The sequence below is a fragment of the Punctularia strigosozonata genome (assembly GCF_000264995.1).
Source record: "Punctularia strigosozonata HHB-11173 SS5 unplaced genomic scaffold PUNSTscaffold_2, whole genome shotgun sequence".
Classification (NCBI taxonomy): domain Eukaryota; kingdom Fungi; phylum Basidiomycota; class Agaricomycetes; order Corticiales; family Punctulariaceae; genus Punctularia; species Punctularia strigosozonata.
This window is the reverse complement of record NW_006767434.1, coordinates 2,416,071-2,432,435: the sequence shown is the minus strand read 5'-3', so window position 1 is coordinate 2,432,435 and position 16,365 is coordinate 2,416,071. Positions and strand designations below refer to the sequence as shown.

At 55.9% G+C, this 16,365-nt stretch overlaps 5 protein-coding genes across 5 annotated transcripts; 3 read left to right on the top strand and 2 right to left on the bottom strand.

Annotated features, from left to right (window-relative positions):
• Positions 1-3,118: 3,118 nt before the first annotated feature.
• On the bottom strand, positions 3,119-4,272 carry PUNSTDRAFT_131150 (uncharacterized protein; the record flags this gene model as incomplete). Its single annotated transcript, XM_007380424.1, has 2 exons — positions 3,119-3,295; positions 3,370-4,272. 2 exons carry the CDS (start codon positions 4,270-4,272, stop codon positions 3,119-3,121), a joined length of 1,080 nt encoding a protein of 359 aa, XP_007380486.1.
• A 348-nt stretch (positions 4,273-4,620) lies between these two features.
• On the top strand, positions 4,621-6,513 carry PUNSTDRAFT_42378 (uncharacterized protein; the record flags this gene model as incomplete). Its single annotated transcript, XM_007380423.1, has 6 exons — positions 4,621-4,905; positions 4,960-5,119; positions 5,173-5,368; positions 5,422-5,946; positions 6,203-6,306; positions 6,368-6,513. 6 exons carry the CDS (start codon positions 4,621-4,623, stop codon positions 6,511-6,513), a joined length of 1,416 nt encoding a protein of 471 aa, XP_007380485.1.
• A 653-nt stretch (positions 6,514-7,166) lies between these two features.
• On the top strand, positions 7,167-12,680 carry PUNSTDRAFT_82390 (uncharacterized protein). Its single transcript, XM_007380422.1, has 19 exons — positions 7,167-7,325; positions 7,365-7,462; positions 7,518-7,732; positions 7,783-8,292; positions 8,350-8,848; positions 8,911-8,939; positions 8,991-9,327; positions 9,377-9,465; positions 9,523-9,589; positions 9,644-9,851; positions 9,904-10,617; positions 10,667-10,703; positions 10,750-11,290; positions 11,344-11,410; positions 11,465-11,647; positions 11,699-11,820; positions 11,882-11,974; positions 12,022-12,259; positions 12,315-12,680. The coding sequence occupies exons 1-19, from the start codon at positions 7,287-7,289 to the stop codon at positions 12,480-12,482; spliced, it is 4,254 nt and encodes a 1,417-aa protein (XP_007380484.1). The 5' UTR covers positions 7,167-7,286; the 3' UTR covers positions 12,483-12,680.
• Positions 12,681-13,049: 369 nt separating this feature from the next.
• Positions 13,050-14,521, bottom strand: PUNSTDRAFT_131147 (RTA1-domain-containing protein; the record flags this gene model as incomplete). The annotated part of the gene is made up of 10 exons (XM_007380421.1): positions 13,050-13,237; positions 13,295-13,367; positions 13,424-13,443; positions 13,496-13,636; positions 13,724-13,809; positions 13,865-13,873; positions 13,929-14,133; positions 14,193-14,244; positions 14,297-14,418; positions 14,476-14,521. 10 exons carry the CDS (start codon positions 14,519-14,521, stop codon positions 13,050-13,052), a joined length of 942 nt encoding a protein of 313 aa, XP_007380483.1.
• A 533-nt stretch (positions 14,522-15,054) lies between these two features.
• On the top strand, positions 15,055-16,167 carry PUNSTDRAFT_141476 (uncharacterized protein). Its single transcript, XM_007380420.1, has 5 exons — positions 15,055-15,111; positions 15,171-15,255; positions 15,320-15,417; positions 15,489-15,563; positions 15,635-16,167. Exons 1-5 carry the CDS (start codon positions 15,091-15,093, stop codon positions 16,094-16,096), a joined length of 741 nt encoding a protein of 246 aa, XP_007380482.1. The 5' UTR covers positions 15,055-15,090; the 3' UTR covers positions 16,097-16,167.
• Positions 16,168-16,365: the final 198 nt, after the last annotated feature.

Below are 16,365 nucleotides of genomic sequence, written 5' to 3'. Positions count from 1 at the left end.
CGCTGGTCCTCGTCGATAGACCGGTGCGGGATATAATTGTCAGACTTTACGTCGTCGACGAAGAGTACGCGTTCGAGCGCGTGCGCCGAAGTGGCGTAGGCAGCTGGTAGGTAGGTAGGTAGTATTAACCGGCGCGGTCCCAATACCGGAACAGCCGGGCCCCAGGGCCTCGCACTAGTGGCGAGCCGGGACACCCTGGTCTACACGGTTCCCGTCCGCTCTATGAGCCAACACACCGCTTCGACCAGAGTGTGCATAATTACATGAATGTGTATCGTACTGTATGCCCTACTCCAGGTCTGTCCTACCCCAGAGTCCTGACCTCTTCAGGCCCCTACCTGCGCTGTAGTCGATCCATGTCGGCGCACTAAAAACCCAACCACTAAAACCCAGTGGGAAAAAAGCGGTTGGGGAAAAGCATCCTCGATAGACTGAGCAACATAGGTATATGTCAATCATTGGCTTTCAGAAGCGAGGCAGGGGATGCCATCACCAGCGCGGTCTCGCAACAGGCCGAGAAGCGGGGTCAGGGAGAGCCCAGACGGAACAAGCTCCCGGAGGCGGAGCAGGGGATGCCATCGCCGGCGCGATCTCGCAACAGGCCGAGAGGCGGGGTCAGGGAGAGCCCAGACGGAACAGGCTCCCGGAGGCGGAGCGAGGGATGCCATCGCCGGCGCGATCTCGCAACAGGCCGAGAAGCGGGGTCAGGGAGAGCCCAGACGGAACATGCTCCCGGAGGCGTAGCAGGGGATGCCATCGCCGGCGCGATCTCGCAACAGGCCGAGAGGCGGGGTCAGGGAGAGCCCAATTGGAAGGCGAAGCGGGGCCAATGCGACAAGGCTCAACGCGGGATGCGGAGCAGACCGAGTCACGCTTGCGAGGTGCAGAGCGGGTGGGCGTGGTCCTGGCTCGCTCAAGGCGGAGCATTCAACGTAGCAAGCCTCGCGCACAAGGTGGAAGTCTAAGGGAGAGCTCAACGCGCAAGGCTGAGCAGACAGGTAGACGCGGGGAAGATGCGTCACGTGACCGATGTAGATGGAGCGGGTTTGGCGGGGCGGAGGCGACAAGGGGTCACAGAAGTGCAATGGTCGTGGAATGAAGTGAAGCTAATGGGAGGATATAATGTGACTTGAATGTCTTCGTTGGATGTCTTCATCGGAGGGAGGAAGGGTGCGTCCGTGGTCGCGGTCCAACGGTGGTCCAAGGCAAGTGTAGGATATCCACCGCAAAGCGACAGGGGGGCATCGTCTCCCGGCTTGAAAGGACTGATGTTCAATCAAGAGATAACGGTTCTTGCAACAGGCGAGACCAGGTTTGAATGTGGTCTGGCGCTCGATGCGAGAGGGGAGCCGACAGGGGCGCCAGTGAGTGTAGCAACATCCGACCCGCCGTTGGTGCATCCATCGCAGGAAGTCTTGGAAATCACCTCCCTTGCGTTGCGTATCGTAGGGAAGGTCCGTGGAGTGGAACAAGCGAGGTGAATATCTGGTCAGAGTGTCAGCGAAGGACGCGGTGAATAAGTACCAACTGGTCAAGCCGTTTTTACACGAAATCATCCTTGTAGAGAAAGCTATCTATATTGATACTGATTCTTTGTTCACTTGTAAGCGCGTTGGCACCCATCGAACATTCGTTCCTGATCAGGTTACATTGCAGATGACCCAGTGGCGCTCTGGCGCGAGTTCGAGCAATTTACACCCAACACCATCGCAGCTGTCACTGCAAAGGAAGAAGCAAGTCACGCAGGTAGTGTCTGCTCCTGTGTAATTCGTCTCAACCTGGCCCTCATGCGGTGGCGCGAGGCGCCATTGATGCCTTCCACTCTCTTGCTCTCTCTTGCACCCGCCGCCCTGACATCCGAGCCATTTAGGCTCGCCAACAGAGGAAGGCGTGGTTGCTTTGGTGTACGACGGCCAGGCTGCCAATCGGACCAATAGTAGTAGGTTGGAACCCGAAAGACATCGACTTCGCAGACCAGGGTGTATACGCGCTGCTCTACACGTATCGACGCGACCAGTTCGTGCGTCTTCGCCAATTGGGATATCTCCTATTGCGATGATATACACGGCGTGGATCCTGGGAAACTATCGGATGTCGCAACGGAATCGGAAGCGTTTGATTTATCTTTGGGGGTGAGTGGATATGCGGAGAACCGCAGGAAAGATGGACCACTCGTACCTGGCATTATCCACTTGTGAGTATCTTTGTCATTTTCCGACGTATTTGTAACCTCTGAGAATGCCATGTCAGTAATTGTGGTGACCACGGTGACAATTCTTGGGATGAAGGATCGGGTGTGTTCGAGACTACATGGGGACCTTACGTGACATACGTAGTGAAATGTAAGTCTGTACTATCCTTGGCTGTTCCACCTCGCTGTCTGACCAATGACCGTAGGTGGATATGGCTTAACAGAGGCGATGGCTCAGCGAAGATGGATGTTCAAACGATCGACGACGTGCGCTTCCTGGACGAAATATGGGTGGAAGAATTCTGACTGCCACAGGCGTTCAGAGTTGGTTCACTAACCCGGGCTCCTCGCCCGTTTAAACTTGGAGGGAAACAAGATTCACTTCTACTACATGCGTGTGTCTCTTTGGTAATTTGATGCGCCTCGAATCATCATGCTTTATCTTGTGCACAGTTAGTAGTCCTAAGCTACGGCGGAACCGGCGCAGTAGACTACAACATGGTGATATTTTCAACTTGAAGGCAGGGTCAAGCTCGGAAAGACAAGTTTGACCCATGAAAGCGCCAAAGGCCGGAACATGGAGAATCACCACATCTTCTCCCTTCTTGACTAGATTATCAGCCCAAGGGAAAGGCAGCTGAGGATTGCATTCCTTTCCCTGGCGACATCACTGTTAGCGATAATACAGAGATGTGACTTGCTTTTGATATACCCGGCTCCGGCGGGACGTCCCGCGTATCTGCAAGTACCTCCTCTGATCGGAACCCTACAAGCAGCCGCAAGGACCGACGCATGGACATGGTTCCAGGTGAAAGCTGTTCTCGAGGTTTCATTTTGGAGATCTCCGATGTGTCGGGTTCGAGATGGTCACGGGCGAGGGGCTTCAGCGATATACATGAGGAGACGTCGGCAGCGAAATCCAATAGCTCAGATCGAGAGCTTTGCCAGCTCCGATAACAGCCTTGCTCGCTCGTTCAGCAGTTGGATCCTGCGTCGCGTGGGGGACTCTAAATCCTGACGGGCCGTAATGCGATCATAGACCTTCTTCTTCGGCGTTGACGAGTGCGGCGGGGTGAAACCTGAAGGTAAGGATGGGCGCCGTGCCTGTGCATTGCGGATCAGTGATCCACCAAGATGCAGTTGAGCGGGGAACTGAGCACAGAGTGTCGCATACTCACATCTGGTGTGGTGATACTGTCGGGTCTCTTCGGCGTAGCTTGGCGAACCTGCCGATAACTCGCCTCAAATGTGTTCACTTCAGATTCTTCATCTGCTCGTTCTATCCAGCCTGTATGACGGATCGGTGGACGATTGCCTTCGCTCGACGCTGAAGCTCGAGTGGCGCAGTCGCAGATGGCGAAAGGGTCGTCTGCATCGTATGCTGGTACGTTACTTCCGCGGACCCCTAAGTGAGACTCATTGGCTGGCACCCCAAAGGAGAAGGATGGAGTATCGTCGACCTCGTGAATGCAGCGGGGAGGTACATGATTCTCGTCGTCCATGGGTTCGTCTCCTTCAGATGGCTGTAAATCCGCGGTAGTGACCGTCTCTTCCGATGAAGAGGTAATGGAGAGACCCGTGTTCATGCTGTTCGTCGTCGTGGACCGAGTTGAAGGAGACAGGGTCTGTAGATGCGGCAAAGGCAATCGCGGCAAGGTCGATGGATCCACGTCAGGCCCTTCTTCGGGCTCGGCAGGCAGAATGTCTCGCCTTCTGGCAAGCCAGCACAGAACCTGTCCTACGTAGACAGTCTCATCCCATTCGCCTTCAGCCAGCCTCCGAGGATCTACATTCGCGAGCCCAACGTCCTGCTGGAGCACATCGTCCTCGAGCACACCGAGGAAGATCTTCATGGCCTGCACTTTGGCACCGAGGTCGCGAGCTCTGCGGATATCCTGTGAGATTGGAAGGCGTGCTTGCACAATACATTCGAGAAGGCCTAATAAGAGTGACGGTGTGAGCTCCTCGGGAGATTGCACTTCGATGTTGTGAAGATGCAGAGCGCGAATGAGGTTGTTTAGGTCATCAACAAGCTCCGGGACGTTATAATCGTAGTAGTCGGCGGGTTGATCGAAGTTCATGACGATATTCTCTGCAACGTGCGGGCGCTGTACAGTGTACACTGCACATGTACTCTACGGGGATACGCACGTGACAACGAAGCCTGTCCAGTCCCTCGTTCCGAGCGTGCTTAAACTATTGCCAGGCCTGACTTTGCTACACAGGCCCATTGTCAGTATTTCTTGCAACGAGACTCAAGTGAAGACATTTTCGTTGGCATTGGCAGCGGAACCAGTTACAGAGCGCTCAGTTACAGTACCTACGCAGTCGTTTGACCCGCTTGACACACCGCACGAACAACTACGGGCGCGGCTCCACTGTCTGTCCTCAAGAGGGATCTGGTGTTCTAGGTTGCTCTACCAACAACAATGGCCACCGTGGACTATGTGGAGATACCACCATATGCAGCCCCTCTACGATCCAGCACTCCTTCTAGCGATAACGTCCACCCCGCACGCAGGATAGTCACCTCCCTCCCTCACCCCGAAGAGCTCTCTTCATCCGCCAAGGCCGCCGCCGCCGCCGCCAGCGTACCATCGGCTGCCTCTCCAGCAGCTGCCGCGGCATTTAGCTTGCCCGCTATCCTGTTGTCGTCGCTGCCGAGCAACGGGACAGAGCGGAACCCGCGACATGCGGAGCAGCTATTATCCACGGTATGGCTCTGTAACTGCTTCAGATCAACCACTACTGACTCACGAACCCCGCAGCGCGATCCATTGTCTATCCCAATTACCACGGTCAACTTCCGGCGCTTTGTCTCCAAAGTGGGGCCGGTGTTCTGGCTACAAGACCGGATGGAGGAGATCTTGATGTGGAGGAGGGGATGGAGAGTCACTAGTGTCTGGATGGCGTCCTACGCATTCCTTTGTATGTTGTCCTCTTGCGTATTGCGCGTCCGGGTGTCTGAAAATAGCATGCAGGTTACTTTCCGCGGCTCGTACTGCTGTTGCCTCTCCTGCTTCCTATTGGTGTTCTCCTCGCCACATATCCGTCCCATCACATCGCATCTTACAACTCGGGGAGCACCGTGCCTCCAGTACCGACGACCCAACCTGGAGAGGGCAGCGTTGATTGGCAGGCTAACATTCAAGGTATTCAGAACTTGATGGGTGCCGTGTACGTCAACCTCCTCCCTTAGACCGGCAGTAATTGACCCGAATTTGATATAGCGCCGATCTACACGACTACTTGATACCTCTGCTGCCGCACCTGACGCATCAGAGTGTCTACAGTAAACCGCTGCTGGTGTGCTTGTCCGTGCTGGCCATGGCTAGCCTTCCCCTCCTCTATACGCTCCCCATGCGCCCGACGTTCCTTGTGCTTGGCCTTGCGCCGTTTGGCCTCACCCACCCGCTCATCCGCGGGTTCATTCTTCCCCGCCTGCTCGCGCACCCATCTATAGAGCTCAACCGGCGACGCATGCATGCCCGCCTCGTTCGCGCGGTTGACGACGACAGGCTCGAAGACAAGCACTGGCGGAGCGAGATGCGAGAGGTGGAACTATTCGAGAACGAGCGGTTTGCGCCGCGCGTGGGAGCCGCGGCCGACGGTGCGACGGGCGGCGGGGGCGCGTCCGGCTCTGCGGGAGAAGGTGCATGGAGCAAAATGAATCTGAGACACGGCGAGAGACTGGCGTGGACGCGAGGCAGGGACGGCTGGAGCGCCGTGCAGCCCGACGGAAGCGGTGAAGTGAGGTGCGGATTTGTGATGCCCCTTTCCTGATCAGGTTCCGTGGCGTCTTCGTCAGATGCGAGTTTGTGATGCCCTCCATGCTCGCATTCGCACCATCGCGCCATGGGTATTTGCCACGACTCGCTACGCGCGGGATCTGCCGCGCTCAGCTGCGCCGATATCGGGGCCGCGATGAGTGCGCGGCGTAGTGGCCCTGTTCTTGCTCTCGCGCTTCCGTGAATTCTTGGCCGAGGTGTACACATGCTGACGCGATTGCAGTAGCAACCTCACGTTCTCGTTGGCGCCCGGGTGGACCTTCGTCGAGACGGAGGACTGGCGCCCGGATGTCGAGGGAACATGGATAGAGTGCGGATCGGATGAATGTGAGTCTTGCCCCGAGAATATGTCAGCAATAGGACTAAAACCCATGTACCGCGTCTGTAGATGGTTGGGTATATTCTAACGACGCCTGGCAGGACGCGAGTGCTGCCCCAAAAGACGAGTGGATCAGCGCTGGCCAGGGCATGACGCGTCGTCGGCGATGGGTGCGGAGGATTTACTACGCCGGCACGGTCTCAAGTTCGACGTAGCAGGGCCCTTTATCTTGCTAAACGTGCAGCTTATCAAGCCAGTCTGTGTATGTACTAACGCTAAGTTACTACTATCGATGCGTGCAGTCCAGACCCTGATCCCGCTTGGATTTCGCATGTCTTGGCGGATGGGGATCATCCATTGGACCTTCCCGTGAAAAGAAAGAGTCCGCGGTGTCACGGCGCGTCGGAAAGGGTGCTACCCGCTATGCATCCGTCGCAAATCTGTCGGCCATTGCCAGAACGAAGCGTTGCCGCTTTGGCCGTCGGTGGAGCGACGTGAACATGCTGACACACCGGTTCAACGACGCGGGGAGAAGGAGCGCAAGGAACCAGAATGGGCGTCAGCCGGCTTACGTGGGAATCTACGATCACCGACAACCGGTCGATCGGCGGGCAAAACGAACGAGCCGCAGTCCGCCGGGGGTCGCGTTAGCGATCGTCATATCGACTCCTATAAACATATAATAAGATGCGTACCCCGTTGATCGCTCTTGACCCCGTCCAGCATGCCCGAAGACGCTGAACAGCTCGAGCACGCCCAGCACGACGAGGCTCTCCCCGTCATTCCGGAGGGCCCGTCCGCTCTGGGCGAAATCGTGCACGAGGCCATCCACAATCTAGCACACCCCAACCACGAACATGCGCATGCACATCCGAGTCCCCATCTGCCTCACCACCACCCCAGGCGTCGAGGCTCGTCTGCGTCCCATGTGGACGCCGGCTTTTTTGATCCCCAGGGCGTCCGAGAGCTAGCCCGCACGTTGTCGCGGATGTCCCAGGAGCAGCGCGATCTTCCGGCCGCGCAGCGAGTCGCGAGTCGCGCGTCCGGACACCCCGTTCAAGAGCAGGCGCGCCCGGCCTCCCCGGAGAGCGAAACCGATTCAGATGAGACCTTGCTCGGTGAAAAGTTCGATTTCGGCAAAACCTTGCGGTCAGTGATACGAAAGTGAGTATATGCACTGAATCCGACGCTTCGACATATTGACGGATCCTTCTTACAGGTTACAGAAGGAGGATGTCAAGCTTCGCGAGCTTGGAGTCATGTTCAAGGACTTGCGCGTTATCGGGCTTGGTGCGGCGGCGAGCTACCAGCCGACGCTCGCCTCCATGTTGAACCCCGCTACAATATGGGAGTCCATACAGAATGCCAGGCATCCGCCTCTCCGCGATATATTGTCTGGCTTTGAGGGGGTGGTCCGCCCAGGCGAGATGCTTCGTGAGTAGCTGATTTTCCGACCGCGTTTCGCCCCTAAACTCGGCGTCCAGTCGTACTCGGTCGACCAGGCTCTGGATGCACTACGCTTCTCAAAACCCTTGCTAATCAAAGGGGTGACTATCACGCCATCGAGGGTGAAGTGCACTATGATTCCTTCGCGCCCGAGGAGATCGAGAGTCGATACCGGGGAGATGTCCAATACTCCCCCGAAGACGACGTGCATTTCCCGACACTCACCGTGGATGAAACTCTGCGTTTTGCAGCAAAGACACGGACGCCACGAAATCGTGTTGCGGGCATGTCTCGCGAGGAATATGTGGACACCATCACTAACATCCTGGAGACCATCTTCGGCCTCAAACACGCGAAGAACACGCCTGTCGGAGACAACAGGGTTCGAGGCGTCTCCGGAGGTGAGAAGAAACGTGTTTCCATCAGTGAGGCGCTTGCCACCCGGAGCTTGATCGGTTCATGGGACAACTCCACCCGTGGCCTCGATGCAAGTACCGCGCTAGAGTTTGTTCGCGCTCTCCGCATCGCTAGTGACACTATGCGTCTGAGTAAGATTCAGAATGTTCACTGCCGAGTTCAGTCTCGCTGATGGTTTGTCTCGCTAGCAACGATTGTTTCGATCTACCAAGCAGGCGAACAGTTGTACGAGCTCTTCGATAAAGTTTGCGTGATCAACGAGGGCAAAATGGTCTACTTTGGCCCCGCCGATCGTGCACGGCAGTACTTCCTCGACCTGGGCTTCCGCCCTCACAACCGTCAGACGACGGCCGACTTCCTCGTGTCCGTTACGGACCCGAACGGGCGTGAGCTCCAGGAGAATATAACGACTCCGATCCCGCTCACGGCGACCGACATGGCGGCCGCGTTTAAACGCTCCGAGCTGAGCCAATTGAACGAGAAGGACATTGAGTCCTATCGGGCCGAGTTTACCGGCAAGCCCGAGCGCTCAGCTGCGTACAAGACGAGTGCTCGTGCAGAGCATGCGAAGCGGACGCGCAAGGCCTCGCCGTACACGATAACGGTCTTCATGCAGATCAAGACATTGATGGTTCGCCGGACGCAAATCCTGAAGGGAAGCATTGCGGAGCAGGCTATCATGACTTTGTGAGTCGAATCGCGCCCCTGGAGGCACGAGCATGTTGTTGACCTTCACCTTCCTCATGCAGATCATTCGTCATTCAGGCCATCATAGTCGGTGAGCTCCCCCGCAATTCTTCGTTCTCTCGCGTGCTTACTGTTTTTGCAGGAACGGTTTTCTACAACCTGCCGAAGAGTACCTCCGCCTACTTCTCGCGCGGTGGTGTACTCTTCTTCTCCCTCCTCTTCGCAGCGCTCAGCACCATGTCCGAGATTCCCGCACTCTTCGGTCAACGTCCCATTGTCTTCCGCCACAACCGAGCCGCCATGTACCACCCGTTCGTCGAGGCGGTCGCGCTCACTGTGGTCGATGTGCCTATCACGTTCATTACCATGTTACTTTTCTCCATCATCATCTATTTTCTTGTTGGCTTGCAGCGCACGGCGGGCCAGTTTTTCATCTTCTACCTCCTGGTGTTCACCATGACAGTGACGATGAAAGCTTGGTGAGTTTCGTCTATGTTATGCCCTGTATCATTTCCTGACGATTCGTAGGTTCCGTTTCCTGGCCGCGTCGTTCAAGTCTCCCGCACCGGCTCAAACCATCGCAGGTATTAGTATCCTCGCTCTGGTATTGTACACTGGTGAGTACTGCAACGACTATCTTTGCTTGAATCGCGTACCAATGAGCAGCCAACCAGGCTATTCCATTCCCAAGCCGTCAATGATCGGCGCATTGAAGTGGATTACCTACATAAATCCCCTTCGGTAAGAATGCTCAATTCTATGGCCGATTCAGGGCCCACTAAATTATCATACTAGATACGGTTATGAGGCGATCATGACCAACGAGTTCTACGACTTGGTTGGGACTTGCGCCAACTTGGTCCCCTCCGGACCAGGTTACGAAGGTGTCTCCCTGAATAACCAGGCTTGTGCCACGGTCGGCTCCCTACCTGGCCAGAACACTGTGCAGGGCTCTCGCTACGTCAGTCTCTCTTATGCATATTACCACAAATATCTCTGGAGGGTAAGTCATCGATGTGTGTTGATCCGCCCTTGGGAACTCAAAACGTGTACAGGATTGGGGCATCGTTCTTGCCTTTGGCGTCGGCTTCATCACTTTCCTGCTCGTGGCTACCGAGTTCAACACGAGCCTGGCGGGTCAAAATGCTGTCACTCTCTTCAAGCGAGGCTCTCGCGCACAAGTACTACAGGAAGCCGAGGCTGCCACCGACGAGGAGAAGGGGAAGTCGAACGCATCTCGTGGTCAATCTGAGAATTTGGACGAAAAGAAGGATGCAATCGCTGCACCGCCTATGACAGATGTTTTCTCGTGGCAGCATCTCAATTACTACGTTCCGGTCTCCGGCGGGGAGCGACAGCTCCTGGCCGATGTCTCCGGTTACGTCGCTCCTGGCAAGCTTACTGCGTTGATGGGAGAGTCTGGAGCCGGCAAGACGACTCTACTCAATGTCTTGGCCGAGCGCGTCGGCAGCGGAATCGTTCGCGGAGACCGCTTCGTCAACGGACAGCCCCTTCCTCCGGATTTCCAGGCGCAGACGGGTTACGTGCAACAGATGGACACGCATATTGCCAACATGACCGTTCGCGAAGCTCTCCGGTTCTCGGCGGATATGCGACAGCCCCAGAGCGTTCCTAGCTCAGAGAAAGCAGAGTACGTGGAGAAATGCCTACACATGTGCGGTCTTGAGGCCTGGGCAGACGCCATCGTCGGATCGTTGGGTGTCGAACATCGCAAGCGCACGACGATTGGAGTGGAATTGGCTGCTAAGGTTTGGGCTCCACTTTCTCGCTCTATCCAGTGCTCATCTGTATACCCAGCCGCGTTTACTTCTCTTCCTGGACGAGCCTACCTCAGGTATGAATCTTGTATGCCCGCCTGAAAAAGATCTAACCTCTTACAGGTTTGGACTCGCAGTCTGCTTGGGCAATTGTGCAATTCCTCCGTGAACTTGCGGACAGCGGCCAAGCGATTCTCTGTACCATCCATCAGCCGTCTGCCGAGCTTTTCCAATGTTTCGATCGCCTCCTGCTGTTGAAGAAGGGAGGCCAAACAGTCTACTTCGGACCGCTCGGACACCATTCTCAAGCGATGATTGACTACTTCGAAGGCAACGGAGCCCGTCATATCACGGAAGTTGAGAACCCAGCCGAGTATATGCTCGACATCATTGGCGCCGGAGCGACGGCTACGACGGATCGTGATTGGTTCGAGGTGTGGCAAAGTAGCCCGAACTTCAAAGCAACTCAAGAAGAGATCGAGGTTATTCATCGCGACGGCCGGAATCGTCCCGCCGTCGAAGTAGCTCGTCACTCAGAATACGCCACAGCCTGGCCGTACCAAGTTGCTCTGCTCTTGCATCGGACCTCCATGGACATTTGGCGCGATCCGACGTATTTGATATCTAAATTCGCGCTGAATATCGCGGGCGGTCTGTTCATCGGGTATGTCCACAGCGATAGGCTGCGCGCATAGCCCTCTCATTTGTCCCGTACAGTTTCACATTTTTCCAATCGGCCAACTCCCAGCAAGGTGTCCAAAACCAGCTTTTCGCCATATACATGGTACGACCCTCTCGGGAGAACGTCCTTACGATGGACTTACTAAGGTCATGACAGGGTTGCATTCTATCAGTCCCCCTTGCGCAACAAGGCCAGGTTCCGTTCCTTGTGACACGTGGAGTCTTCGAAATACGAGAGCGTCCTTCCCGGATGTTCTCATGGACTGCGTTGCTCACAGCGCAGATCATCGCAGAGATTCCATGGAACATTATTGGATCATCGTTGTTCTACTTATGTTGGGTAAGCAACTTTGCCGCGAGGGCATTGGCAATATCCTGATTCGCGTTTCAGTACTGGACAGTCGGGTTCAATAACGACCGCGCCGGCTACACGTATCTTGTGATGTGCATCGCTTTCCCGATCTATTACTCCACCATCGGACAAGCTGTTGCTGCGATGTCCCCTAACGCCGAGTACGTCCTCCACTCTTCTCGTCCTCGTCCAAGTATTGCTTACTCAACTGCTTGTACCCAGAATCGCATCCGTGCTGTTCTCCTTCCTGTTCAGCTTCGTCCTAACCTTCAACGGTGTCATGCAACCTTTCCGCCAGTTGGGCTGGTGGAAATGGTGGGAACTTTCCAAGCTCTCGACAGCCTCGGCTGACATATATCTAGGATGTACCGCGTCTCGCCTTACACGTACCTCATTGAAGGGGTCCTCGGCCAAGCTATCGGCAACCAGTTGATCACATGCTCCACCAAGGAACTCGCGGTGATAATACCTCCGTCGGGTCAGACCTGCTCGAACTACTTCGCGAACTACATCGCTAAGGCCGGAGGATACCTTACGAACCCGAATGCAACGGACGAGTGCCACTTCTGCTCTACCAGGACGACCAATGAGTTCTTGGAGGTCAGTCAAACCATTCACTCATCATCATCAAGCCCATCTCACACGCTACGTATAGGCGACGTTCAACATCTTCTATTCCAACCACTGGCGCGACTTCGGCCTCATGATTGTCTACTGCGCGATCAACATCGCTGCGATCTACGGCCTCACCTGGTTGTTCCGCATCCGCCAGGGTAGCTTACTAGCGCCGTTCAAGAAGATGGCCGCTCGCAAGTCGGCATGAAGAGTCGACCCCACCCAACCCGCGTATCGTCATATATGGGGTCTACTAGAGTTATCATAGCCAACGTCAAGCAAACGCCCGTTTAGATCGTTAGAAATATGTTAAGCCATTGGCTTGCGGACTGTTCAGCACCGAGATCATTGGATACGAACACTACGATGTACTTCTATAGCCCATTCTAATCTATTACTGATGCCGAAGCCTTGTATTCTCGACGTTGTATGACCCTCGTTGCACGGCACGCGGCGACGCAATTCGTTTACAATGCGAGCGCCGAGCGCTAATACGCATCCGACGCGCGGGCATCTCATGAACCATTCCGAACACGAATCCAAAATGCCAAAGAAGGCGACGGTTGCATAATTAATCGGCAAGTAGCTAGCAAAGAGCGACAGAATATCGAGCGGAGTCTACGATGACTTTACTCTTCCATGGGAAGTTTCATACCACAGAAAACTCCCGCAAATCTTGGCAGGGTCCAGCATTGTCGGCCGTCACGAAGAACGCCAACTCGGTATCATCTCGCAGCAAAACGGAGCAACAGTGATGCACCTCGTTAGAGGTCGTTTACTGTGCCTTGGGCGCTGCCTGGTGCATTTCCGCGTCGCGCTTCTCGAGCGTCGACTCGGAGCGGCGGGAGGCGGCTTGGGCGTTGTCTCTGCGACCCTCGGGTACAAGGTACCGGCCAGGGTGGACAACATGGAAGATCCAAATCGCAAGCAGCATCGGGAGCGCATCGAAGCAGTAGTAGAAGACTGCAGGAAACATGTTAGTGCTATGGTCGGATGAGATCCGGTGTACCCTACACGGACCTTCATGCGAGGGCACGAAGCCCTTAGTGAGATTTTTACCCGAAAATTCGACGAGACGATAGATGATACGGATCTAGGACGAGAACATGAGAATACAAGAGGGAAAGGATCATGAAATGTCGTTCTGACCGTGATAAGTACGAGAGCACCTGTTGTTGATAGTCAAGACGCTGGATCGACGCGAGAAAAAACAACCCTCACCATACAGCCCGTAAAGCAGATGCCTCCACTTGTACGGTGGCACTTGCGAGGCCGGGGCCCTGCTCACCTTCCGCTGGAAGTTGTACGCGATGAAGAGGAACAACAAGATGAAGAACTGCTGGAGCGCGATACCGCCCATATCTATACGAATTCGGGGTATGGATGAGCGTTTCATCCGCTGGCCGGGGGGGAGGGGGAGAGAAGTCCGGGGAAGAGGATTGCACGCACAAACATGGAGACCGTTCTGAACCTCGCGAGCGTCGGAGGCGGTGTGGCCAGTGTTGGCAGCCATGCCTCCACCGATAGCTTGAACGCTGTGGAGATGGTTTGCTGAGCAGTTAGCTGCAACGGTGCGTCTGTTGCTCTCACACGAATGCACTGGAGGAGGCAGTTGAGAAATCGCGCATCTGAGGTAGATAAGTCTCCAACGCACACGAAATCCAGGCAGATCCACAGCCAGGAAAAGCGCGCGGCACGTATACCGATGAGCTTGCGATCAGGAACAAAGTAGCCGATCATGCGACCGAGGCATATGTAACAGAAGGCGTTGGTCCATAACGGGGCGAGCAGGATGACGATTTGCAAGGCAGAGTAGTAGCCTTTGTTCAGTTGGTGCCTGGTGGAGAGTACGCGGAGTACTGGAAAGGCGCATTGATCGGTCTGCGGCACTCGGTGCGGGTCAGGCAGATGGTCTTACCGAATCCGACAACCTGCCAGAGGGCGCTCATAATGATGACCCAGGAAATCCACTGACGGTGTGTTGTTAGACTACAGAGACAGGCGAGTAAGAGTGTATTTTACCTTTCTGTACCGGAACATTTGCACGGTATGGAGGATCGTCGACACCCCGAACAGGGCGAGGAAGAGCAGTGCCGCGGCAAATGACGGATCGTACGGCCAAACCGCACGCGGGTCGTCCGGCGCTGTATGTTTGCGTGTCGCTCCGTCAGAACTGGTGATGGCTGCGACGACGCACTCACAAACATGGTCATGCGGACCGGGGGGCGGAAGGGAGGGAGAAGACATAGCTGGGAGGAGCAAACGGAGGACCGGGGAATGCGGTACACGAGTCGTATTTAAGCTCGCTGGGCGCAGGCCCCACGGCTTGTCTCGCGCCGTGAACATGTGCGTCGGGCTGGCGAGCTCGGTGACACAGATAGATGAGCTAAGCGGGTTCGCTGTAGCGTCCGGAATGCCTCCCAGCGAACAGGCATTCTGCTAGACTAGGACGGGCGCCTGCCATAAGCGGTCTTTTTCTCCACATCCGGGCTGCAGCCATACTTTCTCGTCGAGGCCAGAAACAGATCAGATCAGTGGCGACAGAACGCGCGTCTTCGCCGCGGCTCGGCCATCTTGCGATTCCTGTTTTCCCTCGTCGTCTTTGACCCGCGTCCAGGGCAATGCGATAGCTTCGCGGGTTCAGCGACGCGCTCGCGACAAAAATACACTGCAGTGCGCCGTACAGCCACCCCCTGACCCGATTAGGCTAGCACGACCTCGGCGTCAGTGTCCATCATCGAACATTGGTCTTCCAACCACGGCGGGTTTGCGTGATGCAGCGGCGTGGTTGAACCCGGTGTTACTTGTCTAGAGCCATGGCCGAGGACAAGGACGAAGTACGCGCCGCCATCGGTCTTCGAGAATGAGTTCTGACCCCGACCTCTCGCGATCGCAGGGACCGGACCACAACACGGTGCGAGGGAGACTTGCCGCAACGCTTCGAGAGGCGCAGAGCTTCGTCGATCAAAGCAAGGCAACCGGTGCGATCGTCACCTTTCGTGCTGATCCGCGCGTCGAACGTCGGCTCATCATACGGTTCTGCAGCCAATCTGACCGGATGGGGCCTCACGGTGGTCCTCTTTACGCAGATCGCGGTCGGCGCCGTGATCACGCTGTTGTCCGCAATCGATAACAGTCGACGTGTGCGTCCCGATCTAACCGCTTGTCTTCAGATAATCCAGTTCGAAACCAAAAAAACGGATCGTCTCACCAGGGTCAGATCTCCACCGCCGTCCTGGGCGCAATAAGCACCATCATATCGGGGTACCTTGCGAAAGTGCGCCACCAGGTGAGTCCTGCCATCGACATATGTTTTCAATACGGTATTCAAGAACCCGACCATCATACGTCGGTTGGTAGGACGAGCCACAGAAGTCCGAGCGCCGCCATGCGGACCTCTGCCGACTTATACGCACGATGGACAACTACATCGATGATTATGGCGATGATCCGGCGGCGGCGCACATGGCAGACGTGAATCGCTTCCGTGCGCGTCTGGAGGACATACTCTCGCGGGATTACGACGCGGACAAAGACGGTCAGGGCGGAAGTGGTAGTGGCGTCCCGGGTGCGGGTCCCTCCATCGGAGCGAACGTCAAGGGATCGATGGACAAGGCAAGATACAGTGAGGCGCCCCCGCCGCCGTTCAGAGAGCAGGCCCCGCCCTCAGCGTCGCCGAAGACCCCGCAGACTCCGCAGACTCCGATGCAATCGCAGGCGGTTCCGTCGCCTCCGCCAGCGACGATACGCAAAGTGGGCAAGTTCGTCAAGGCTGACAGGAGGGATAGAGATAGCATGCGTCGGAATGATTCGCTAGTATGATAGTTCGAGATTCGTCACGATACGTTCGTTCTTGCTGGAGGGTCGTTAGACCATTTAAAGGCTTGCATGAGTGTTCATATTTGTCCGACGGCCGTGTTCCAAAAGTAGCGCAGGTATGCAATGCATACACTGCGAGGGACCGCAGCAAGTACAAATGACCATCCCGTCATCGCAGTGCCTATAATTGTCGCCTTGAGCTGGCGGTAACGAAAATGGACAGTGGACGCACTATTTTGGTCGACGGTCGTGGTCATGTGGCACAGTCCCAG

Excerpts from the sequence above, each read along its gene's own strand:
- PUNSTDRAFT_82390 (XM_007380422.1), top strand. The coding sequence starts at position 7,287 with ATGTCCCAGGAGCAGCGCGATCTTCCGGCCGCGCAGCGA. Across the intron at positions 10,704-10,749 it reads CCTGGACGAGCCTACCTCAG|GTTTGGACTCGCAGTCTGCT; the intron begins GTATGAATCTTG and ends AACCTCTTACAG. Across the intron at positions 11,411-11,464 it reads AGCTTTTCGCCATATACATG|GGTTGCATTCTATCAGTCCC; the intron begins GTACGACCCTCT and ends AGGTCATGACAG.
- PUNSTDRAFT_141476 (XM_007380420.1), top strand. The coding sequence starts at position 15,091 with ATGGCCGAGGACAAGGACGAA. Across the intron at positions 15,418-15,488 it reads CAATCGATAACAGTCGACGT|GGTCAGATCTCCACCGCCGT; the intron begins GTGCGTCCCGAT and ends TCGTCTCACCAG. Across the intron at positions 15,564-15,634 it reads TTGCGAAAGTGCGCCACCAG|GACGAGCCACAGAAGTCCGA; the intron begins GTGAGTCCTGCC and ends GTCGGTTGGTAG.